The sequence below is a fragment of the Pseudoliparis swirei genome, chromosome 2 (assembly GCF_029220125.1).
Source record: "Pseudoliparis swirei isolate HS2019 ecotype Mariana Trench chromosome 2, NWPU_hadal_v1, whole genome shotgun sequence".
Taxonomy (NCBI): domain Eukaryota; kingdom Metazoa; phylum Chordata; class Actinopteri; order Perciformes; family Liparidae; genus Pseudoliparis; species Pseudoliparis swirei.
In genome coordinates, this window is record NC_079389.1 from 10,305,367 (window position 1) to 10,330,721 (window position 25,355).

General features: G+C 40.8%; 5 protein-coding genes across 6 annotated transcripts; 2 read left to right on the top strand and 3 right to left on the bottom strand.

The window, feature by feature from the left end:
• The first annotated feature begins 689 nt into the window (after positions 1-689).
• On the top strand, positions 690-2,866 carry mettl5 (methyltransferase 5, N6-adenosine). Of its 2 annotated transcripts, XM_056423534.1 has the most exons (7): positions 700-990; positions 1,068-1,182; positions 1,274-1,458; positions 1,833-1,915; positions 2,206-2,257; positions 2,328-2,377; positions 2,743-2,866. In XM_056423534.1, exons 1-7 carry the CDS (start codon positions 891-893, stop codon positions 2,782-2,784), a joined length of 627 nt encoding a protein of 208 aa, XP_056279509.1. In that variant the 5' UTR covers positions 700-890; the 3' UTR covers positions 2,785-2,866. The 2 variants fall into 2 exon arrangements, with proteins under 2 accessions (XP_056279520.1, XP_056279509.1); XM_056423545.1 differs by lacking the exons at positions 2,206-2,257; positions 2,328-2,377 and having other exon boundaries at positions 690-990.
• ssb (small RNA binding exonuclease protection factor La) lies at positions 2,430-6,803 on the bottom strand. Its single transcript, XM_056423522.1, has 12 exons — positions 6,696-6,803; positions 5,866-5,932; positions 5,693-5,796; positions 5,202-5,376; positions 4,733-4,840; positions 4,534-4,637; positions 3,874-3,945; positions 3,744-3,786; positions 3,520-3,660; positions 3,248-3,434; positions 3,040-3,174; positions 2,430-2,951 (listed from the first exon to the last, which is right to left on the bottom strand). Exons 2-12 carry the CDS (start codon positions 5,923-5,925, stop codon positions 2,872-2,874), a joined length of 1,209 nt encoding a protein of 402 aa, XP_056279497.1. The 5' UTR covers positions 5,926-5,932; positions 6,696-6,803; the 3' UTR covers positions 2,430-2,871.
• A 1,082-nt stretch (positions 6,804-7,885) lies between these two features.
• On the bottom strand, positions 7,886-12,426 carry klhl23 (kelch-like family member 23). The gene is made up of 3 exons (XM_056435147.1): positions 9,621-12,426; positions 8,657-8,809; positions 7,886-8,578 (listed from the first exon to the last, which is right to left on the bottom strand). The coding sequence occupies exons 1-3, from the start codon at positions 10,957-10,959 to the stop codon at positions 8,268-8,270; spliced, it is 1,803 nt and encodes a 600-aa protein (XP_056291122.1). The 5' UTR covers positions 10,960-12,426; the 3' UTR covers positions 7,886-8,267.
• Positions 12,427-12,582: 156 nt separating this feature from the next.
• Positions 12,583-19,262, bottom strand: phgdh (phosphoglycerate dehydrogenase). Its single transcript, XM_056435159.1, has 12 exons — positions 19,061-19,262; positions 16,832-16,983; positions 16,680-16,745; positions 16,548-16,602; positions 16,305-16,403; positions 16,051-16,183; positions 15,818-15,966; positions 15,563-15,715; positions 14,318-14,456; positions 13,973-14,100; positions 13,661-13,883; positions 12,583-12,929 (listed from the first exon to the last, which is right to left on the bottom strand). The coding sequence occupies exons 1-12, from the start codon at positions 19,196-19,198 to the stop codon at positions 12,775-12,777; spliced, it is 1,590 nt and encodes a 529-aa protein (XP_056291134.1). The 5' UTR covers positions 19,199-19,262; the 3' UTR covers positions 12,583-12,774.
• A 2,012-nt stretch (positions 19,263-21,274) lies between these two features.
• cfap210 (cilia and flagella associated protein 210) lies at positions 21,275-24,302 on the top strand. The gene is made up of 8 exons (XM_056435068.1): positions 21,275-21,560; positions 21,702-21,875; positions 21,973-22,178; positions 22,388-22,544; positions 22,642-22,781; positions 22,910-23,102; positions 23,230-23,394; positions 23,490-24,302. The coding sequence occupies exons 1-8, from the start codon at positions 21,378-21,380 to the stop codon at positions 23,844-23,846; spliced, it is 1,575 nt and encodes a 524-aa protein (XP_056291043.1). The 5' UTR covers positions 21,275-21,377; the 3' UTR covers positions 23,847-24,302.
• Positions 24,303-25,355: the final 1,053 nt, after the last annotated feature.

Genomic DNA, 25,355 nt, shown 5'->3' on the forward strand with positions numbered 1-25,355 from the left:
TAACTGTCCCCGTTTTAGTTTTATGTGTTTTTCCGCTCCTTTTTTGTAACTTTTTTATAACCTTTCATACTTTTTGACTACTTTTTTATATGGAGGTTAGTTTTTTAGGATAAATGGGTGGGGCTGCAAGGTAGTGTAGTGGCTAGCACTGTCACCTCACAGCAAGAGGGCTGACGGTTCAATTCCCAGTCGGGGTGGTCCTTTCTGTGAGGACTTTGCACGTTCTCCCCTTGGCAGCGTGGGTTCCCTCTCCACCTCCCTCCCACAGTCCATAGACTTGCTCAGGTTAATTGATCTTTAAATTGCCTATAGGTGTGAGTGTGAATGGTTTTAAATGTGTTATTACTTTTTTACTTTTTAAAAAATGTTATAACTTTGTAACTTTTTGTAACTTTTTTATAACTTTTCATACTTTTTTACTACTTTTTTACTTTTTTATATGGAGGTTAGTTTATTAGGTTAGATGGGTGGGGCTACTCCTGACTGAAGATTAATGCAGACTCATACCAACTAAATTTCTTGGTTATTCGCGGTATTTGTTTTTATATTAGTTAAGAATGAACCTCGCTACTGTATAACTTTATAGATGTAATATAAACACATTTAATCAAAAATAAAAATTGAAATACTATTAATGTAATGCAAACGTTGCATACAATAAATATATTTCATAAAACAGCACACTCATGGAGGAACTACGATGACGTTTTCCGGGGTCAACGCCGGATTGTTTTGGTTGATGCACATTGCGCGTATTCTACCGGAAGTCGTCTTCAAATAGTAATAAATATACACTTACAGCGGTAAGAGCCGAGGAATAACCATTTGAAATAATTCTCAGTGTTGTCACACCGGTTGTTCATAGGTGTGGGACACTACAGTCGTTAGTAATGAAACTAAAAGAGTTAGAGAGTTGTTTACAGCAAGTTGACACGTTTGAAGAGCCAAAGATCCTCCTTGAGCAATATCCGACAAGTCCCCATATCGCTGGTGAGGTGACGTGTGCTTACTGGAGTTTGTCGCTAGCGTGCGTTCTTTTCATGAACTTGCTGTCTCCCCTCCCACAGCATGCATGCTTTATACAATCCAGAGCACGTTTGATGACATTGAGGGTAAACTAGTAGCAGATCTGGGATGTGGCTGTGGAGTCCTCAGCATTGGGGCTGCGATGCTTAATGCAGGGTGAGAGTATCTGAGCGTCCAACATTGTTTTCGTCATATCAACAATATTTTCAGTCATTCCTCATTCGATTAATTTCTCTCTCTTATTCAGTTTGTGCGTCGGCTTCGACATCGACAACGACGCACTGGACATATTCAGAAGAAACGCGGAGGAATTTGAGATTTCTAACGTGGATCTGGTCCAATGTGACCTGTGCTCTCTGGAGGCAGATGCTTATGCCAAACAGTTTGATACTGTCATAATGAATCCACCATTTGGGACTAAACACAACCAGGGTGAGTACACCATTTATAGGGCTACTCCGGTGATTTAGTACTGCGTGTACATCACATTTTGCAGTATGTGACTAAGCTTAGCCCACGTTTCAGATGCCATGGTTCCTAAAGCTTGAAGTCCAATTCCTCAGTGGATGTTTGCAGTTTGTCATTCAGACTATATCAATTAATTATGTTTACTGACATTGAACCATGAACTCTGGATAAAGGAAGTCAACCACATTTAAGTGTTGGTTTTTTTGCAATCCTGAAAAAAGTCTGCACCTTAGTGATAATGAGTTGGTCGTCTTCACAATATTGGATTTTTGACAAACCGTGTTTGAGTCAGAGTAGTTCATGTAAACAGATCTTCCTTTTGTTTTTATTCTTTGAAGGCATGGACATGAAGTTCTTATGGGTCGCTTTGACAATGGCAAAGACAGCAGTGTATTCACTCCATAAAACATCAACACGACAAGTGAGTATTTAGTTACCAGAGTGGTCACATAATCAACTGTCATTAAGAAAAGCAGTCAAGGTACCGGTAAGTCCAAGCCAGGTTAGAATGCAATTCTATAAAATGTCTTTTAAAAAAAAAGTGTCCTTGAATATATCGTTTTGTCAATCCAAAGATTCAGTTTAAATCTATAATTTGTCTTAAACGCAGAAAATATATATTTTGAGACAAAGTAGAACTTCTTCAATTTCTCCATGAAAAAGTGTCAAAACATTTTTTAAACTTTGACTTAAGTTTTCATCTGATTACAGCACATTCAAAAGAAGGCTAATGACTGGGGAATGAAGATGGAAGTAATAGCAGGTAGTAATAATGCAGTACATCTTCGGTATAACTAGAGTATTCAAACAATGACGACATACTCCCTTTACAGAACTAAGATATGACTTGCCAGCATCCTACAAGTTCCACAAAAAGAAATCGGTAAGCTGACTTAGTGTCACGGTGTAATTGACTTAACACATTCACAAAAATGTATGGCGTTTTATGTTTTATTTGCTATTCACATAAGCAAACTTAAAAAGGAAAAAACTAAAAAGAAATTGCAACGCAGATTTCGATTCTCATTCACTGTAGGGAACCTACAAGGAAAAATAACATAATGACACAGGCAGGTCTTACATAACCTACTGAATGTTCAGGTGTAATTACATTGCTGTCAAAGTGCAGATTTATGTTGAATAAGAAAATCAAAATCTTAGGAGAAATATAGGTACAAATAATGTGAGAGGCACAATAGAAAATAATTAAAAAGCTGAAAACTAATGTTTTTGCAAATTGTTCTCTAGGTTGACATCCAGGTGGACTTCATACGTTTCTCCAAAGCATGATATTTTCACTGGAATGGATTAAAGTTGCCTCTGCATTTTCATCGTTTATAATAAATCTTCTCAAAAAAAGGATTGGTGTGACTTTGACTAAGATCCATTTTCAGTTTTGGCAACCTTTGCTGGGGGACCATCATCTTCTTTTAGTTCTCTCTTTGGGGCTGCAGGTTCTGGAGGAAAAGCACAAAGTGGATCCAATATAATTAACAACTCAAGAGTCAAACCAAGGTGTTAAGCTCTGAAAGATGCTGAACTTACTATCATCCTCATCATCACTCTCAAATTTCATCTTTTTGCCCTTGTAATGAGCTCTGCCGTAATCTCTGCCTTGATCTCTGCCACCTCTTCCCCTTCGGCCTCCTCTTCCTCTGCCGCCTCCTCTTCCTCTGCTAACTTTTAAGACAGAGCAGATAGATTCAATTATTGACGATTTAAAATGGTTTTAGATCAGCTGCCAAGTATTTACCTCGGTTTTTGGACCGGTTGTATGATTCTTGTTGAGCGTCGATGATGTTCTTCAGTTCGTCTTTCTCCTCCTCTCCCTCAAGCACCTGCCAGTCAACACTGTTTTGCTTGATTTTTAGGTCCCCTCCGTTTGCCTCTTTGGCTTTATCGAATGCTTCCTTTGCATTCCCATGGAAAAGTAGTGTACCCTTGTTCAAAGAAAAAATGTATAATTTTAATGACAATTCAGCTTCTTTTTTCTAGTGCGATACTTGAGTTAGAGAGCTTCCTCACCTCTTTGGCCCCTCTTGTAAAATTAATCCACTTAATCTTTCCATGCACAGAGAACAATTCATGGAAGTCCTCTCTTGAAACATCTTCAAGCTCTCCTGAAAACTTCAACAAGCAACCAGTCTGTTCATTCATAAGTAGACCCTGTAACACAAATGAAGAATTATTATTACCGAGACCAGGCCCCATCCAAGTGCAATGCTCATTAGCACCGAGAAGCAGCTCACCATTTCTTTCTCTTCTGCATTGTTCTGCTGTTGTTCCTTGTCCCTAAACATTTTTGGGGGGGAGAGAGTAAGTCATTTAAAATAAAATATATATTGTTTTACAACAATATGGCATTGGTTTTGTACTCACTGTTTAGCTTTGGCTTTCGACTCTGCTTTGAACTGTTTTCGCTCTTCTGCTTTCTTTCCATGGTAGTCTTCTCTGCAAGTAGAAGAGCAATCATTATATAAGGCAATATTCAAAACAGGGAAAAATGTAACCCATCAGAACATATGGACAACACATTTAGCAGACACTAGATTTTAAATGTTTTAAAAAAACAGCCAAGAATCTTTCTAGTGTATTTTTTATATCTTGTATGCGCATTTTCAGGAGTTTCGTCATTTTTGTTTTTATAAAGGGTCTATTAAACGTAGCTGTGATTATAGTCTCAATAGTATGGCCATTCTGTAAGAAAAACCTAAAATTATTAAAAACACGATTTCCATTGCCTGGATTGCGAGTAGTGGTTAACAGTAAGCAACTGGAGAAGTGATAACGATCAAAAGAAATCCATTAAATTCTAGAAATGTGCCGATCGGGTTTACCTTCTGACAGATTAGAGAAATGCACAAACTGCATTTACTCCCTTCACTCCAAATTACTTCCATAGTCATTTTGCATTCACATCTTTGAAAGTATTCACTACCACATTTGATCATGTATCTGTTGATGTTATTTCTCAATCAAAACATATTATTATTAAAACACTTTGTCCACGATTGATACATTTAAAACCCGAGAACTTACCGTGATAACACAACCAGCTCATTGTCTTTGAATGATTTGATGTCTGAACGTTCCAGGAACTGCTTGACTGCTTCTTCTTTGTCAAAACAGACAAACACTGATCCCTATAAAAGAATTAATGAAAAAATAATTAGAAAAATCTTCTTAATCCTAGGAAAAGCATACAATTGTATTGAATTGTTAAATAAATTAGATTTACCTTGAACACCCTTTGCAGGGTTCTCCTCATTTGAATGTTTTCTATGGGGCCTTTCTCACTCAGCCACTCCTGAATCTCATCAAGGGAAGTTCCGAGAGGAAATCCTTTCTAGATGAGAAAAGATATTAGAATGTGGGTAAAATAGAAGTATTACAATCAGAATATGTACAATGAAAAAAATGCACATTTCTATTTATGTAAATTAAACAAATATGGCACGCCATTATATGCTGATGTTGGCCAGGAAAGCACCTGATCTTTAGTTTTAAATAATGTAAATATAGACCCGGGTGTTAGTTTATTAGGTACTTCTAGCCAAAGCTATTGCAGTCCAATACAACCGTCCTGCAATATATTCTACCTTCATGAAGGTTATAATGTCCAGTTTGTCAGAACTGTTTTAGAGTGTTGTTCCTATTATTACGTTCAACCAATTAAGATAAATATGTGCATTTAATAATAAACTTACCATGTACACAGATTTGTGTTTCAGAGCATCTTTGGAATCATCATTCACTTCTGGTAAGGGTTTGGTTGGAGACCTCCTGACTTTAGACTTGTCTTCGCTCAGTTCCAAGATACCAGTCTTGGATTTCTGGAGAGCTTCAACGATGACGCTTGCTTCGGTTGTCAAAGCCTTCAGTCTGGAAAGAGAATACAAATACTCTCATTTCAAAAGGGGTAATACAATGCAATTTAATTGCTACTACACTGCTCTTTCAAATATTTAGGCTTGATTAGAAAGTAAAAATGACCACACTAACTTCCATCTACATAAACATCCAAATATAGTCTTTCAGTTGGATTTTGTCAGTGCGAGGGTCTCTAATTATATTGGCCGGACAGGAATACCTCTTATTAAATTCAGCAAATGGTCTGCCTTTCTTTATGTGTGCATGATATGGCTATAGATATAGTTGTTTTACAGCAGAGAATGGGATAAAGCTGGGGATAACACACCTGTTGAATTTGAGCATCGTCTCCAAAGTCACCCAGCCATCGTCAAGTTGCAATTGTTCTTTGAGAAATTTGTCTCTTGGAAGATTGTGATCCCCGAAGTAGTACTAGAGGTGGGAATAAGAGACATTTTAGCTGAATTTAAAATTACTTCTACAATAATAAAATCATAATACCTCTATTTGTTGTGCCACTTTTATCTCAGTTGGAGACATCTCTTCTTTCTTTTCTGCCATTATTGTTCTGTGAAGAAAACAGTAATCCAAACAATTGAGAAAATATTATGATTATCAATTTATCAGGATATGAAAAAATTAAGCAAACAAGTAATCATGTTTAAACTAAAAATGCAGTTGTGCACACCGTCTGCAATACCACAAGCTGCTTATTTCTTTCTTTGAATGAACCAAACTTGCATTATCCTCTTAAAAAGTGTCCTGTGCCACGAACTTATTATATGGAGTCAAGTGTTATTATTATGTGACGTTAATTAATCAATTTGTAATTGGTAACACCTTAATAGCATGTAAAAACAGCTGTTTGCCATGCCTTGAACAGCTCGACCCAGGAAGTGAATTCAAAGAAGCCAGTTTCAAACGAACACAATTATGATTTAGCGTTTGGTTAACTCGCATAACCAGTTTGTCCTGATGCAATGTTGCTGCTGACTTCAGCGCTACCACGCTAGTTTAGCTTAATGTACCTGCTGCAGCTGTACGTCGGCCACGCTCTACCAGAGACTGTATGGTTCACGAAAAGCTAGCTACGGCACACAGCTTATGAAGTCTCGCCACGTGGACAGTAACGTTACATGTTTTAGTCAGTGGGACATGTAGTAGTCTTAAAATACTTTCGTACGTATATTCGGCGTAACTCCATACTAGCGAAAGCGTGCTGGTCAAACACGAAGAAAGACGAGCATTTGATAAACCTACAGAGCATTTTAAAGGATATATAACAGATACCATAAACATCCTCTCACTCGTCCTCAAAAAGTTATACTTACGATACGTTGAGTCTCTGCTAGCAACACGTTTAGCCGTTCAATCCGAAAGTCTTCACTTCCCTACTCGCACGTTGTGGCGCTGCGTGCTACGGATCACACCGAGGACCAAAAAGAGCGTGTCCCCGCGCTACTCCCGCTGCTATGATTTAAGCAGCTGCCAATAGTTTCATGATCCGACATAATAAATGTGCAATGTCGGTCACTGTATCGGGGTGTCGCTGTGACTCGATGTAACTGCAGTGAGGCTTTTTATTATTTAGCTGTTGGTTTAATTTGTATGTCATTTTACAGATACCAGTTATGTGTTGTATTTTATTCTTAAGACGCAGCTCTATTTATTGAAATAACGTCATCATTTGGGTGTTTTTCTTATCGTAGACAGTGGTACTGCTTGTACTTTACTTAAGTATTTCCATTGGAAGTCACTTTATGCTTTTACTTGGTATTGTGGGAAGTATATTTCTTTCTTTTTTTCTTTTCTTACATTCATTTTAACTTTAAGATATAATAAACTAAGACATTATGCAATTACATATATTTCTGCACAATTGTTTTAATTAGTTCCACCTGTAACAGCTGCAACATTATAGTGATGAAAACATGAACGCATCACTACTTATAACCCAATAATATAATTTACATTTATAGTATACAATACTTAATACATAAGTGTATATATATATACACACATACATATATATATTAATTTAAAACATAATAATAAATATATTTTTATTCCAGTGCCTACGTACTTTCGAATGCAGGGCTTTTACTTGAAAGGCCACATTCCTATAGGTGAAATTTGTTTGTGTTGATTGATATCTAATGTAAAAAAGAGACTGCTGTTACATATTGTATCTTTGGCTCAAAGCTTCAAGCGAAAAATAAGATCAAACATGAGCTGACTTTTTTCTGAGTTGGTTTTCAGAAAACAAACAAATTACAGTGCTCTTTTTAAAAGCATAAAACAAGCTTTTAATTGCCTTTTTGATGAAAATTGCTTTTCAAATAAATGTTCCTTGCCTTTACACTATAACTTATATCAAATTGTTATATAAAAGTGGACAGTCTATATAGGATGGAGCCAAACATAAATCTCACTCTAACTGTTTAGACACTGTGATAAGACTTATATAGTCCAATGTACCTTGAATCGAACTCACTTATTAATTCAGGCAGAAGACACATCATACTGGTAGTGATTCATTTAATCAAGAAATAGTACAGGTCTTATTATTAAAAGAGAAATTATTATTTGGAGTATCCCACACAGTGAGGTGGATTGTATATATGTAAACTGGATTTGAATAATACTCATATACAGTCATCTTCATTTTATTTTCAGTCCTTCCTTTGATCTAAAAAAACAGAATACCTAAAAGTAAAAAACTATAAAGACCCTGAGTTTAAGTGAAATGCTTGTTATTGTATTCACAGTTTGGCAAACAGGTAGCTATAACAGCCATTATACAAAGTTAGCGCAACATCATGTGTGATGGTGAAGCGCACATTTGCAGACTTTAACAGAATCAGATCCATTTGGCACAAAATGATGTGATAAGAGTTTGACACCTAAACACTGTAAACACAAACACTTCCATGTGATCTGGCTGGGCTTGGAAGAGTCCCCACAATCTCCCAAGAGTCCAGTTCAGGGTCATATTTCTCAATGGTCTGCAGATAGGTCCCTTTTGAGTAGGAGTATCCCCCTGTTACATAAATACAACTATTAATGACCACCGCCCCACACTCCATCCTCCTCTCCTTCATCACTGATATTGGTCTCCATTCGTCTCTCTCTATGTCGTAGCAGTCCGCGACAGTCGTCTGTCCGCCCACCAAATACAGCTTGTTGTTGAGAGACACTGAACACAGCCCGTACTCTAAAAACAAGAGGATTTCAAATCAGAATACAGTATTTTGCACATTCTAATTACAAGCTCTTCCTCTTTTTCTCATACCTGGATGCGGACTTATTGTAATGATACTCCATTCATTGACATCTGGCTTGTAGACTTGGATTTTTTCATAGGTGCAGTTTCCTCTGTACCCATAGTGACCTCCAGTCACATATATTTGATCTCCCATGACACAGGCAGTGGCATTTCCTACACCTTCAAAGGAGACAGAGGTTAGAGGTTTTTGATCAATCACTCACATCTATAAATGTAAAGGACCTTAAACTGCATTTTTTTTTTTTTTTAAACTATTTGGAGGAAGCGTCTTATCACCTTACACAGTTGATCTGGAGCAACTTTAGCATCAATGTACGTTTGTCATGTTTCCTGCCAGCTGCCAATGTAAATCCAATATCCACTCTTTTTTAGTTCTGTTTGGCTCTCCTTTAACTCCTGAGATAAACATCTGCTGCTAAATGCTCCACTATGCACTATCTACTAGAAATGCTGAATGTTGTTTGTTGATTTTAGTCTTCAACAAAATCTACCCCATGAAACTGATTGCACTCTTAGCACTCTGGGCTTGAGAACTACACTCTGCAACTAGTGAAAACATGCATTATTGTTCAGCCAATTTCCTCCTCTGTTTCTTCCGTGGCTCTTAGAGAAATCACGGATCAGATGAGTCAGTTGTTATGACAACCGAGCAAACTCCATCTGCTGATGACCGACCCAAGATGTGGCTGAAAGCTCATAAAGTGGGACGTGTGTTAATAATTAATTTATTGACCTACAATGCTCATTCCTGACCTGAAACAGCAGTGGAGAAGAAAAAGTATTCTTAAAAAAAATTTGAATTTAGAAGCTGTTCAGGAGCTTTTAATCAAATCACATGATATCCATCAGCAGATAGAAGAATGAAAGACTAAATCCATCCAGTGGAGAGATTGCATCTAACAGTTAATTTCTTTCTTCTATATCTTAAGTCCATTGATTCATACAAGTCATTACTTCAAATGTTGCATACCTTGGATCATTTTGGCCGAAGGGGTCCATTTCTTTTTCAAAGGATCATAATATTCTGTCTCTTGCTCCGGAGCTCCTCCTTTGTATCCTCCAATGGCATAAATGCAGCCATGCAAGGCCACAGAGCAGTGGTAGTACCTAGCTGTGATCATGGGGCAGCCCTCGGTCCATTCATCATAGTCACAGTTATAAACCGAAACGGTGTCCAGAGCCTCAACCGTGTTTGTCCTGTAACCACCAGTCACGTAGATATTTGCTCCGAGTAAACTGACGCTGTAGCTCTCCATAGAGTGGTCAGGCATGTCTTTTCCTTGCACCCAGGTGTTGCTGATAGGATCCCAGATGTGAACCTCACAGAGAGGGTGCCAGTAATATCCACCAATGATATACATGCTGGAAGACATTTTCTTGCTTGTGGACACGTCTTTGCCATTGGACCTTAAAGCCTGAACTATCATCGATTTAAAAATGTCTTCACTGTTCAGCGAGCATTGCCTGTGCACCTCCAACGTAGCCTTGAAGTACATCTCATCAAGGTCTAGGTGGATGGAATGCAGCAACTCCGCAGAACACTGAACACGGTTATCCAAGTCATGGGTCACCCACTTGGCCACAGCATCTATCAACACGTCGTCCCTCTGCACGGTGAGGTTCTGAGCAGCCAGAACGGAGCTCATCTTCCCGGGGTCCAGCTCGAGGAACTCTTCCTGCTGGATGAGCTCTGTGAACCTGCTCAGCATCACTCGGCGGGCCTCCCTCTCCAGCCCAGCGCACAGGTGCAGCTCAGCGAAGGCGTGCATCCCCAAGCAGTTATCCACATCCAGGAGGCGAACCAGAAACTCCTCACAGGCTCGTTTCACCGAGAGGAACTGCAGCAGGTCCGCAGCCTCCAGCAGGCTCTGCACGTTACTCTGAGTGATGCTCAGCTGGGCTGTGTACACGTAGTTCACCAAAGCACCCAGGACCCCGCAGTCCACCCCGGTGAGCTTGATGACGCTGTTTGACCTCTCCCTCATGTCGGCCGTGAACATGACTTTGAAATAGGAGCTGCGGGCTGACAGCAGCGCCTTGTGGCAGTGGAACACCTGTCCCGACTCGCCGCACTGGAGAGTCACGTCGGTGAACAGGCCACTGGTGTAGAAGCGCCTCAGAGCCTCCAGGAGCTCTGCGGGGTGGTCGCCATCGCAGAAGTCGTAGGAGTAGAGTTCAGCTCGCCTGTGTGACATAGTATCTGGGGGAGAAGACACGACGCACGTGAGCGAGCTCCAACAATCACAAACTACAGCACCGCGGGGGCAACAGCTCGATTCCCCATGGCATTCATTCAGAGAAAGCGACATCCAGGCACTGCTTACCTCACACTATTTTCCTGTGCTGTTCAACGCTCCGACGGTGTGTCCTCTATGTGAACGCTCCACACACACACGCGCATACAGACTTCAATATAGCTCGTGCAGCACTGTCGCAGGCAGCTCTATCCTATTTTGGTATGCATGTCCACCCCCTCCCCTCACGTCTGCAGTGATTCTCCTCCAGCAGGTTCTTGACAGAACCCAGACCCGCTCAGCAGCAACCCGCCGAGAGAGAACCTCAGATGCGTCTCGTGAGGCGCATTGGCGAACCCGAAGCGGCGATAGCAGAATGCAAATCTTATACCAATGAGCTGCACTCACCAGAAGCCATTGCACTGTTCACTCTCCGTGTTTCCCCTCATTCTGGTCGTCGCCATGGCGTTTTGAACCCACTTGCAGTGGTCAAGGCTTTCCCTAATCCCGACGAGGATTAACAGCCCAGTGCACGGTGTGTGCTGCACAAGATCTCTCACGGCGAAAGCACGACTGATAGTCAGGTGATTATACACTAAATTATAAAAAAATACTTTCTGCTAATAGCTCCCCCTAAATGCTACACACTGTTCCTTTAAGTAGATTTGAATACGTATTAAAAGTAGACCTATTTTGCTGTGACTATTGTATTGATTTAATTGCGCTCAACTGGAACTAATTATTTCCCTTATGGATTAATTTGCTGATTACTTTCTCCATTAAATGGATTGCTTGTTTTGTAAAAAAAAATAAAGAGCGAAATGCCATCAGATTTAAAAGTAACACATGTGTATTGCATTTTAAATGACAAACACTTATCGAAAATAGTTTCAATTACTTTTGTTCTTAGCAGCTCAAACAATGCATTGTGGTCACAAACATCCAATAACTGTTGAAGTTACTGCACCAATAGAAGACAACAATTAAAACCTATAAACCAAAGGCTGCACGCTGTGGCTACCTACAGGGAAATTTATTTTGCGTTGTTTTTATTTTGTAAGCTTTTTCATACATTTGAATACGTCACTTTTTAATGTGAATTAAAGAGCAAGAAAGTGTCATTAAAAGAAAATACTCCATTAAAGTTCAAGCACCTCAAATGTGTACTTTAGTACAGTAGGCAGTATATGAGACTGAAAAGTTGATTTAAATATCAGTTACCTGCATCTAAATGTCTACAGCAGTCATATTGAAAAATGTCCATTTTAAAAAGGACATTTCTTTACAGTATCTTACAAATTGTTGATGCTATTGGTCCATGTTGCATTAGGTCATATTACCTTTTTCTGTTGGGCAATGATGGAAGAAGTACCCTCTGTAACTTTAGTAAAAATAGCAATCCATCCATCTATAATCTTTAAACATGTATCTTCAGGGTCCTGGAGCCAATCCCTGCTGACATGGCCAAAGTCAAGGGACACTGGATAGTTATATTAGGTAACATTATAGCCTGTTGTATTAATTAAACTCTACATGTGCTCACTAGACTGGCACTTGGTGTAATACCTCCCCTTTAAAATACAAAAAGTTAAAGTGTGAAGTTCACTGAATAAAAACACTTACAATAGAATAGTTCTTGCAGTGACTTAGTAAGTCTACTTTAATTTGCACCTCTGCTTTATAAAAAATGAAAAAAGCAAACTTATAGGCACATGACCGTGCATTTATTTGTATTTCAACAAAGTGGATGTAAAGCATCTAAAACACTGGAATGTTATCAAAATACAAGTTTAAACTGCAAATGTTCAACTTGTAAATTGTTAGTTGTAAACACTAAGACGGATCAATTATATTAGACACTGTAAAGAGGTATAGCATTGCTGCCGTCATCTAAATGGTGACCTGTGCAGCCTCCTTCACTAAAGGCTTCAAAGCACTGAGGTCTCGTGGGAGAGAGGACACCCCCACGCAATACCACAGATCCCCAGAGCGGGCTGCGGGAGCACTGAAGGACTCGATCTCCACTCCCTCTGAGGCCAGCAGTCCTAAACAGAACAGACGAGACAGTCAGTGTGATTTTAAAGCAAGACAAACACATCTACTTAGTTATTGGAAGTCACAATTTAGGACCAGCTTACAGCCAAATTTAAAGTCTGAAATATATAATTAAAAAAATTGGAGAAATAAACAAATCTAGTTTAAAGATGTGGCCTTGCCGACAGCAATGCATGTGTTATTTTGACTCAAGGAATTCAAAATTTACTGCAAAATTACCCTCACCATTTAGCACTTGAACCCTAAAGCTCCCTAGTTGCTTTAATGTTAGATACATTTAGTCAACACCATCTGTCAGCATCACAAACACACTACATAATTCCACTGAAAAAAAATCAAAACACACAAATGTAATTACTTTTTGGATACTTAATTCTAGGTGGAATTCATTGAATTTTGATTCAATGATTAGCAACAAGATAACTTTTGTGCAGGATATTATGCAGATTATTCTAGACATATAGCCTGGGCATAGTTAGATTCATTACGTAATCATGAAAGCTCAAAGAATATTGAAGTGTTTGTTTATATTAAAAGCTTTATGTAGGTGAAACTTTCTATGATCACTTGACATGTCACACATGTTTGCCCTGCTTGAGATCCATCCAGATTGTTATTACAAAGACAAACTAGTGGTAGCCATAAGCGTTGTCCCTCTTCTAACCTTATTTTCCATGAACATTAAAGGGCAATGCATACTTTGAAAATGTATGTTTCTTACCAGCCACTGAGGACAGGAGCTGAGGACTTTGGGAGGCCTTGAAGAACAGCAGATTTCCAGTGAGAGAGACCGGCTGTCTGAACACACTGTCGTCCAGCTCAAGCAGGACCGGCACGCCACCTTGAACAGAACCACTGGCTTTGTAGCTGCAGCCATCTACCACGATCTCCACCTTACACACTCCACTGGCAGCCTCGTCAGACGCACAGTGGGTCTGATTTACCTGAATAATCAGTATCAAAAGTTTATTTTCTAAAGACGCGCACCACGCCATTGCCATGCGACATTCACATGAATGAGATCATGTTTTACCGCAATTCCAGACTCCTTGGCGAGGCTCAGTACGTTGATGAGGTTTGGGCAACAGCCAGGTTCCTGGTCCAGCAGTCCAACCAGGACTGATGAAGTCATGTAACCAGTGGAGGACTTCAGGCAATCCCCTGGTTTGAGGAAAACAGCACGTGGAGGGAAGTCAAACATTCAAGCAAAAAATTGGAATTTAGAAAAACTGCAAAAAGTGCATCTTCATAATACAATTGCTTTCCCAAGCATACCACCAGGGGGAGAAAACAACCGTTTCAACATCAACTTCCTATTACGGGCCCCTCTTCCGCTTAAACTAACTGGTTGGACCAGTAGTGTAGACAGTAGCTTTACCTTGAGTCGTGATTTGGACATGTTTAAGCGGTTTCTTTGAAGCAGTGCAGGACTGCAGCACAGCTCCGACGGCTTCTCCGAGTTTGATCAGCTGGTGAGAATCCTGGGAGAATGTGCTGGCCAAAACCGGTGCATTTACCTCCACAAGAAGAAAGAAACATGGAATCAGAGTTATTTTGTTAACTAAATACAATCATACAAGTGGAAAAAATATGTAGTTCACCATTTTGAGACTTTGCAGTTTCTTCTCGACCCACCGTGACCCTCTTCCGGGAGCTATATCCATTTCAAATCAAATGAGTCACTTTCTTTCGAGTTTGGTCGTATAACCAGTGACTGTAAAAATCTTAATGGGTATTTTGTAGAACGTGGCAAACCTCACTGGCTGAGGAGCATCATTTGTTATGAGAGAAAGCGCCGGAATCGCTACTCATGGAACTTGTGGTGAGATACACTGTTCCAACTTCATACCTGAAGTTTTTAATCTGCCAACGCATCCTGAAAGATGGCTGATCCAAATCATGAAAACACCCTGAATTACACAGTACGAAACACATGGTAATGAATGCCGAGTCCAAGATAAATTGTTGACAACGCAAAAAATTTAGCCGAATATAGGATTTGACATAGGAATGCATTTAATTTGTAATTTAAGGTAATTCTAACGTTAGGATGCCCGAATTGTACATTTCCCAAAGCATAATATAAACTAGTGCATGACAGCTTGTCAAACTTTTCACATAAAGCTCCTTAAATAAATCATCAATCAAATGTTTGTCTTGAAGTCAGTCTGTTCAGCTTAACCCAAATAACTATAGTTAATAATGGCATCAGGTCCCTTTAGCAAGTATTGTATGATTGCACGCATCACATATTCTAAAGCTTAAACTAAGTGCATCAAACTACATGCATTTATTTGTAATATACTTGTGGACTGGCAATGCCATGGTAAGCTTCCTGGACACAGAACAGAGCTCGCCTGACATACTGCGCCAAAAATAAATCTAGTTCAAACCCCGTTATGTGATTGAAGTAAAGCTTCGACTCCGATCGACAACTCAACCAGTGTCAAGAGTTGCAGAACGATCGTAAAGTTAAAGGAACATACGTTATGGAACTGGTGCATTGACTTTGAGCACTTCAAAAAATATATATTCTCAATTACTCTCTTGTGAGGTTCCCCAACTTTATGGATGTGCAGCACAAAATGACTGGAGTTTCCCTGAAAAGCTATAAAGAACTTACAGCTCCAACCAGATTCTTGCCTTTCACCATGTCCACAATCTGCAGAGCGATGTCCTCCCCGCAGCGAGCCTGAGCCTCCTTCGTACTGGCTCCCAGGTGAGGACAGCTGATGACATTGGCATGGTCGATCAATGGGCGGTTCTTAGGAGGCTCCTGTGTACAACACAAACACAAAGTAAGACGTATGCTGCAACACCTTTATTTAAACTAATGAGCGATCATGGAAATCATAATGATGTTATCCAATGATCTCGCCTCAACAAAGACATCGAGCCCTGCTCCCCCGCACTGTCCGGACTCCAACGCTCGCAGGAGAGCCGCCTCGTCGATGATCCCCCCTCGTGCACAGTTCACAACCTTCACTCCCTTCTTGCACTTCGCAAACGTTTCATCACAGAGCAGACCTTGGGTAGGAAAATGGACAATTGAAAAAGCAATCCTACAATTCTCCTCCGGCACAACTGATGACGGCTGCGTGTGAAACTCACCGACAGTAGAGGGCATGAGGGGCGTGTGCACAGTGATGTAGTCACACTGGGGCCACAGCTGCTCCAGAGACATCTGCTCGACCCCCCAGCCCGCGGTCACCGCAGGAGGAGTGATCGGGTCGTAGCCGATTGTCTACGAAGAGAAAGAAAAGCAAACCGTATCTCGCGTGTTTAATCTAATGACCACATTATCAAAGTGAAATTAACCACTGAGAAACGAGACTCGTCTCGACACGTATGATCTCTTTACTTACCCTCATGCCAAATGATTGCATTCTTGAGGCGACTTCCTTTCCTATTCTTCCAAGTCCAACTATTCCGAGCACTTTGCCGTACAGCTCTGCACCCATGAACTGCAGAAGTAGAAACTAAACTATGACCCAGTCCAAGTGTCACACCTGATTAGTGCCGTTCGGCTGAACAATGGAGTCGACCATGCAACAGTAATCGCTTTGTGTGCTAACCGCAAACACGGCCAAACTAAAATCCATGCTCACCTTTTTGCGATCCCAGTTCCCTTGTTTCATCGACATCGCAGCTTGAGGCACATTTCTGGAAGCAGAATGAAATGATACTTGTACGGTACTTCAATGCAAAATTAAAAAACGGTGCACAATTGCTCATCTCACCTCGAGAGGCTCATCAGCAGAGCACATGTCAGCTCGGCGGCACTGATCGTGTTGCCGCTGGGTGTGCTGGAGAAAACAGTCTCCGGTTAATGGACAGTCCTATTAGTATTGGAAGTGCACAATTATAATGTGTGCACGGACTGGGAACTTACTTCATGACAATAATACCCTTTTTGGTGGCAGAGTCAACATCCACATTGTCCACACCAGTTCCAGCTCTCCCAATGATTTTCAGATTATGAGCAGCATTGATGACTTCAGCGGTTACCTTCGTTGCAGATCGAACCACAAGGCCATCGTAGTCCTGGCACGGTGAGAAAAGCATTGGGTTTATTTTTAGTAGTACTGATTGTGTTTGTATGGTGTTTCAGATGAAATATATATCATAGTTAAATAAATGTGCGTTTACTCATGTTATCACAAACACAGAGTGACCAACTTGTCTTTCGTGGTTAGTTGTGTTTGTTTGGGGCGAATGTGAAAAATGCTGGCGATGAAACAAGCAGACTGAGCCTGAAAAGGACTTGGTCCGCTTCCAGTGCCGGACTCCGCTGTGGTTGGTTTGTGGTTTGAAAGCAAATGGACGAAACCAAAAGCCTGCATGATAGCAGACGTGTTTTTTCAAGTGTGAATGAATTCAATAGCTTGACGACAGCTGACCGTGGGCTGCGAACAAAGCCAGATCTGTGCGAGGGATGTTACGGCCTTTATTTATACAAAGTATTTTTAAAACCATATCAGCTTTTCGAGTGTGGAGATGTGTGTACTATTACTATTATGGTGCAAAAGCTTCTTTGTCATTCTTCTCATCTTATGATCTTTTAAGCAGCTGTTGGAGCCTAATAATGCTTTTGTGCACTTGAACAAAGAAAAATAAACTCATAAGATGTAGTAATCAAAAACTGCCCAATGGTCTAGCGCAGGGGTGGCCAACTAGTCAGACTAAAGAGCCTTTTTTTTTTGTTACTGCAAAAAAATCACATCATACATCATGCACGCACAACATCATCTTTTATGTATGCGCATGCCACACAAACCTGCTCTCAGCCCAGATCAGATGAAATATATACCACAACATTAATATCAGTAATTTAATTTTCAACAATTAACATTGCACAAACTCTCACACATACACTCCAAGTTCAAAAAAAAATATATAATAATATAATAATAATCCCTTTCTCTTTTTCTATTGCATGCTTTATTGCTTCTCTTATTCCTTAAATCTCTTATCTAATCTGTTCTGTATTCTGTTGTTGTGTGTTGTCTTCTTTCAAATGAAAGTCAGTCAGAACAGTCGATGCTTTTGATTTCACATGTTTCACATATTAACAACAGACTCTGACTCAGTGCAGTGACCCAAACACTGATTTCCATCTTAAGCGCCAGCTTTTTTTGAGTGGGTTTTTTCAATATTTTTTTTTCCAGAACTTTCAGTTCCCCCTTCCTTTCCTTTTCAGTTGATCCTCCTCACAAAGGTCCTGATCCCTCATCTGTCTCAAGCCTCATCTGTGTCTGTCTCGCATGGCTTTCAAACAGTCTGTCTCCATGCATCAATGGGTCGACGATGATCGTAATCTGGTTCTCTTTCCTGTGTAGAATCACCGGTCTATGTCCTTTAAGGTTTGCAGGTTTTGTTGTGTTGCATGCTCTTTTTTCTTTTTTTTTTTTTGAGCTGGTGACTTGCTTTGCTCACTGGCTTTTAAATGAAATGAAAATGTGTGTTTGAATATCGCCTCGAACCAGCGCCTTGGTGAGCATTACAACACCCAACACACACTGGTCTTTGCACATTTTCAGGCCAGCTTTTGGTTCAGTCTCAGTGTCAAAGTAGTCTGTCGACTGAGAAACAGTGATAGTGTCCACTCTGGTCTAGAGTTATATGTTCAATGGCTTCATTTCGGGTTCATATTGTACATTTCCACTGCAACCCATTTGTCCTCATTTAACTTGTACAGAGGCACAGATTTGTTTCTGCCATGAGGATGAGAAGCACTCGGCTGCACCCAGAGAGACGAAGTGGGAGCCCCAGTAAAGTCTGGGATGAGTTGCATCAGCCTCCTGGGGGGGGGGGGGGGGGGGCGGTGCTAAGCACATTCAATTGTCACGTCATGAACAGGCAAATACACGTACGGGTGCTGTACGTAACAAAGTGCACACGTTGCACATTACACTTTGTAATGTTAAACACAGACGCGACTTCATTCGCAATGTTATGTTATATTATTTACCCGAGACAAGCACAGTGGGAAAAATAAACACAATACATTAAAACGCTCCATCGACTAAACTTTTTCTTTGGACAGGATTTAAAACCGGCTGCGCACGACGAACCCCGTGCACGTGAAAGCGGTTACGCAACACTCGAGTGCCAACTTCACCTTGATCTCCGCCATTAATTCATCTCTTGTCATGTTCGGTTTTTCCGTGACTCGGATGCCATTTTCCTCCAGAACCTTCTTGCAGCGAGGGTCCACACTTTCACTGATCAACACGGTCTGGATGGAGATGGGCGCCATCTTCGGGGTTTCCTCACTGGGCTGCTGGCTGCTGTCTCCGTGGGTTGATGGACACAGTGGGTCGCTTTCCCTCTGCTGCTTTTGAATGCTTCTCTCGGATTAAAGACGGCCCCTTTCAAAGTAAACCCGCCTCTCGTGCGTCTCCTGGTCTGACGTAACTCAAGAGGAGGCCCCTTCACGATGGAGACCAGTTTACTGAAACGAATACTGAGACCAGTTTGAGTATTCAGATGTAGGAAATATATCAACATCACAACGTTACACACTGCAAGCGTGCAACCAAAAATTACAATTGCAGAATATATAAAATAATATAAGTATTTTTTATCCTGGAAATGCATATATATATTAATATGTAATCTAATAGTGTATTTGTATTACTTGTGCATTAACATGCAAACAGCATTTTAATGTTTTCATTTTACTGACTGTATGTAGTTTTCAGAAAGCAATGTGTATTTTATAAGCTCTATAAGAGTAATATGGCTGTACTTGAGTAGAAAGTACCATATTCATCTCTGAAGTACAATGATATAAAAGTATTATGAAGCATAAAATGGAAATATGTCAGTGAAGTCAAGTACCTTTGACAAAGAAAAAGAACCATATATGCAACTGGTAATGTCACGTTTTGATACAGCATAAGTAAACACCATAAACTCACACTTTGTTGGTTTATATCAAGTTAGTGAGATGAAATATAAAGTAGGTCGTTTTGTTGAAATCCATTTAATCTTCCATAGAATAAATATTGTCCTTAAAGATAGTTATTTTCTTCGTTTAAGAGTTGATCAGGCAAGCACATTTTTTCTTACTTTAATTTATCAGATGCTGTTTATCACCTGACTGTGTGGGCTGCACATGACACTCTAATATTTTGGACTGTCCACTTTATATAAAACGAGTTTAATTATATTGGTATGCAGAAGCCTGGCAAAGAATCACCTTATCCAATTCAAACGATGTAATCGTTAACCATTAAAGTAAACGTTTAAAAGGCTCACCACAAAAAGGGCAACATTTTTGCTCAGATTGCTGCCATCGAGTCACGTGGTGTTCCGGTGTGGGAACACAGCGCCCCCTGTCGGCCATCAGCGGGAACGCTTCAGATGGCTCGGGCGTTGCCTGGATACAACATAACAAATGAGCAACCTGACACAGCTGTGTGTAACAGAGAAAAGAGAGCAACGTTTGTCAGCTGTTTTAATTACAATATTACTTTTAAATTGAATAACTCGGTAATATATATCGAGTAAAAATGGCGTCGGTGGTCCAGCATGGCTCCAGTAAGAGAGGTGAGAACGTTTATAACCTTTACTGAAGAGCTCAGCTCAGGGGAGCAGTCATAGACAATATACAGTCTTTAATGGCGACAACAGGCTTTACATCTTGTGACGTTTACTACAGGATTCAGAATAATTTAAGAGTGGATCTAAAAACACTTCACACGTGTAGCCACTTTCAAAAGACAAGAGCTTTCTTTCTGTATTACTGTAAAGTATTTTTTATTTTTCCATTTATTTATAAAACACGGAGTAGAAATCTCCCTGAGAAACCTTCCTCAAAATGACCACCAACCAACATACCGAATCCCTTCATTACATTTTAAAATCTATTTAATTTTCTTTGTGTCGAAATAGTCAAATAAAAATGTATTTCGTGGGAGAAAATATCTGAATCAAGCATAAGCATTTTTATTAGAAGTTTTGCATATATGTGTTTGGACCTGCATTAAATGTGTTGCATAAAACTTGTTAAAACAAACAAACCATGAACTGATAATTAAAAAAAGTTGACTCCACATAACAGCAGCATGATAGATGCACATAATCTGATTATCTGCATTGGTTATCAGAGGGTATACCTGATCAAAATTATCTCAGGTAAGGACCAAAAAGTGCTGATGTCAAAAGACATTGCCTCGCACTTGATCCCAAACTAAGTTTGTTTGCTACGATGTCTGCTATTCAGTCCTATGTCTAATTACAGAATATGTACTGGAACTTGGGTAGTGAAGACTGTAAAAGCTTTTCTCCAGATTATAGGATGCATATTTATTTTGTCCACAAAGTCCTCTCAAATAACATGTGTTCTAAATGCAGTGTCTTCTCACACTACTTTCCTCCTTTTTTCTTGAAAAAAAAAAGAAAAAGCGTCCAGAACCGAGGAAGGCAGCAGGATGACGCAGCCACCAGACCTCCAACAAGTCACCGTTTTAAGCAAGAGTGAATGGCGGAGGATCCAAGATGAGCTGAACCAGGTTAACAGAGACAAGGAGCGAATGAGAGCGACAGCAAAACAGAGGGAGGCTTTGCATTTGCAATCCCAAGAGGTGGTGAAGCTGTGGCCCAATACCATCTCTGTAAGTTGCCTTTTATTAGTTGTATTACATTCAGATGTGCTTGTGAGGCTGTGCGTGATGAAAGCACGGTGTTCTGCTGTGAGGAATAGTACGAAGAAGCATGCAAAAGGTTTACACGCTTTATGTTTACATTTATAAAAGGGTCAAAGGCAAATAAAACTAGAGGCAAAGAAGATCCGGGAGGAGATGGAAGAGGAGAAAAGGAAAGTGACTGATCAAGAAGAGGCCCAGTATCAGGAGCAGCAGCGGAAAGAGGCCAATGAAAAAGCCCAAAGTCAGCTGTTCTATCAGACGGACCGGGTCAAAGGATTACACGTTGGTGTCGCTCCAGAAAGATTGTCACACGTACATGTTTGGCTTTATACCTACGTTGATGTTTGGGGATAATAAATGATTACCGCTACTTCCACAGCGTGCCCTCTTAGTGACGGAGGTACTGACGGAGAGGGAGGCACAGATTGAACTGAAAGAAAGAATCAAGAAAGCCTCTAAAGATGTCGACAAAGAATTACTGGATACGATGAAGACCAGAGAGGATGAAGCCTCGAGAAAGGAGGAGGAGAAAGTCCTTCAGAAAAAGCTCAGGGCCCAGGCTCTTGCAGAGGACCTACAAGAACAGTAAGTCTCACAACTTCCCCAACAACACGCTGCAGAAGCACTGGAATTATAGACATTTCAAGGATATGTTATTACTGTTGTATTTTATCGAGTGTATTGAAAAACATTTATCATTTAACGTCCTATTTTGCGACTCAACCGCTCCTGGTTGTGAGGGATTTCAAATGAGAATCAGAGATGGCTCGAGTGAAGCGTTTCCTTCTCTGTAGGGTCGAGGAAAGTGAGCGAGTGAGAGAGCGGCAGAAGAGCGAGAACCAGAAGGACGGAGAGGAAACCCAACGCCTTCAACAGCTCCACCAGTTGGAGCAAAGAATGGAGGAAGAAAGGCAAGCAGAGATGAAGAGATACATGGTGCACGCTCACACGGTAGGACCTCAACAGAGCAGGTTAACTGCTATTGTTAGTCATGTTTTACAACACACGAGCGTCCTCCTGTAAAGTCAGTGTACTATATCATCTACAGGAACACGTCACCAATAAGGCCCTCATAAGAGCGACAGATGCACAAAAACAGGAGGCGGAAGAGGAGCAGAGGAAACTTTTCCTCTCTGCGAAACAAAAAATGATGAAGTTACGGAAAGAGAAAGAAAAGGAATTGTTCAGGTAAGGCCCGGCGAAACAATACATGTCATCACCCTTCATCCCAGCTTCTAATACACAGCATCTTGAACACACAGTGGTGAATCATCACCACGGTCACACTCGTGAGTATTTTTTGATTTGTTCCTCAGAGAGGCTCAAACACAAAGAGAGACGGTCACGAGGAAGCTGGCCGACACACAGCAGGGTCGAACCGGCCGAGAGGAGCAGAGGATCAACAAGGCTGCTGCTGAGCAGGAAGTGAGAGAGGCGCAACGGCAGTGGGAGGAGGAGGAGAAGAAGGCCGCGGTGTTGGAGTCCATAGCTGCACACAGAGAACTCTTGGTGAGACGAGTTCAGATACTGAACCTGCGAGACACAATGTCACCGCAGCCGCTTATCGCCGTGGCGATTTGTCCCACAGCTAACACAATGTTCTTCCACCTGCGACACACCCACTGTGTTTCATCAGAAGCAAGAAAAGGAGCAGAGGGACAGATCGACGGAGCAGAACACCCGAGACACGCTTCAGGCCAAGAAGGAGGCCGATCGAATATTCTCTGAGAAACAACAAGTGAAGGCTCGGAGGAGGAAAGAAGATGGGAGAAAAATACAAGACTTCAATGTCACCCAGATGGTAATGATGAAGCTGTCTCCGCCACATCACTGGGGGGGAAATGAGCAATTCTGATTGGGCGGTGGTTATTTTTTTCTTTCATCCTTCGCATTTAGGCTGAAAAGAGTGCCAGGCATCAGCAGCTGACAAGAGAGCAACGCGGGTTCGAAGAGAAGAACGCAGAGCTCATCGCTGAAGACGAAAACCAGTTCCAACAGTATTCACAGCACGTCATCGGTGCAGCGACAGAGGCTCGGCGAAACGTGTTCTCACTTTGCAAAGCCGCGGCGGAAGGGATCGGAGGAGGGCACGGTCCGGTTTCTCGTGGGGTCAGGCCGACCTACCTCGTTCAGGACCTCACCGACGCTCAACTGCCCACTTATGTCTCTGGTGCCACGCAGAACATCAAAGAGTTAAATGAGGCCGACGATATTCTGGAGGCAAAGAGGAGACTTGGGTTTACGTGGTCCTAGGTCAGGCCCGGCTGGCAAATCTGGGTTCAAAGGTTGAATAAAATCCACATGGTGTTCTGACAGAGGCGGTGTCTTAAATCACTCACGACTCTGTTCCTAAAAGATACTCAGTAGTGTCTTGTGTAAAGGAAAAGTAAATTGGGGCTTTGATTGTGATTCATGCATCGTCATTGTAGCCTACCCCAGAGGTCGAGGTGAAGGTTGTCTACCTCCTAATTAGTTTCAGAGTACACTATTAAGTTAATATGGAGTACACTATTAAGTTAATATTAAGTTAATATAGAGTACACTATTAAGTTAATATGGAGTACACTATTAAGTAGTGATGGTGAGATGAAGCCTCATGAGGCATCGAACCACTTCAGCCAATTGGTTCGAGAAAGGGTTCATTTCCCGAAGCTTCATGTGCTCACGACACCACCTACTGGCCAAGTGCATAATCACAGGCAGCTGTATCTGAACCACATCATTGTTGTGTCTGTTATGGCTGTTGGGAATGACTGAATTTCAAAAATGTATGACCAAATCATTTCTGTACATACATTATCACATATGTGCATAATAAAATATATTTTTAATGTATTCTGTGTGTGTAAATGTTCCCAAAATGGTAGTATCATATGATATGAGGACAGTGAACGTGTGTGTGTGTAACTAGGAAGAGGGGACTGAATATGCTTGGACAGTGATGTACAGGACAAGGGACATTTTATTCATTTTTATTCATAAATAAGTTTCTCAACAGTTCCATCTTATCACCTCTCCTTCTCTCCTAACTCTCCAAACTATCTCTCTCTCTAAACTCTCCAAACTCTCAACCAACAACCCACATGTTGAATGGAGCCTGAGGGGTTTATATTGCTGTCAAACCTCCCAGCAATATCTGAACCACTTCCCGAAGCAGTCACGTGGTACAGCGGGGCAGCGAGGCTTCGGACGTCATCATTTTTGGCTCCTCCCCTAAATGAAGCAAGCCTCGATACGCGCTTCGAGGAAACGCCCCCTCCATTACTCGACACACGCTTCGAAGCGTCGGCACATCTCGTAACAACACTACTAAGTTAATATCGAGTACACTATTAAGTTAATATAGAGTACACTAAGTTAATATGGAGTACACTATTAAGTTAATATGGAGTACACTATAAAGTTAATATAGAGTACACTATTAAGTTAATATAGAGTACACTATTAAGTTAATATAGAGTACACTATTAAGTTAATATAGAGTACACTATTAAGTTAATATGGAGTGGCTTTTGACAGATACCTTTGCAAGGGTGCGTTACATGTACGAGTGTTCCTGAGGTACATGAAGTCGAGCAATGTGTGAGACGATGTTCTCTGAATGTTTCAGTCTGAATGCTCTACAGTTCATACATGCTGGAGTGAGATCCATGAGTTGTTTGAAATTAATAACACAAAAAAACTTTCGGAAAAATAATGGACTCACCCAAACCAAGCAATTAATCCCCACTGCAGTTCCCTGAACCCGGCACTGGACGACAA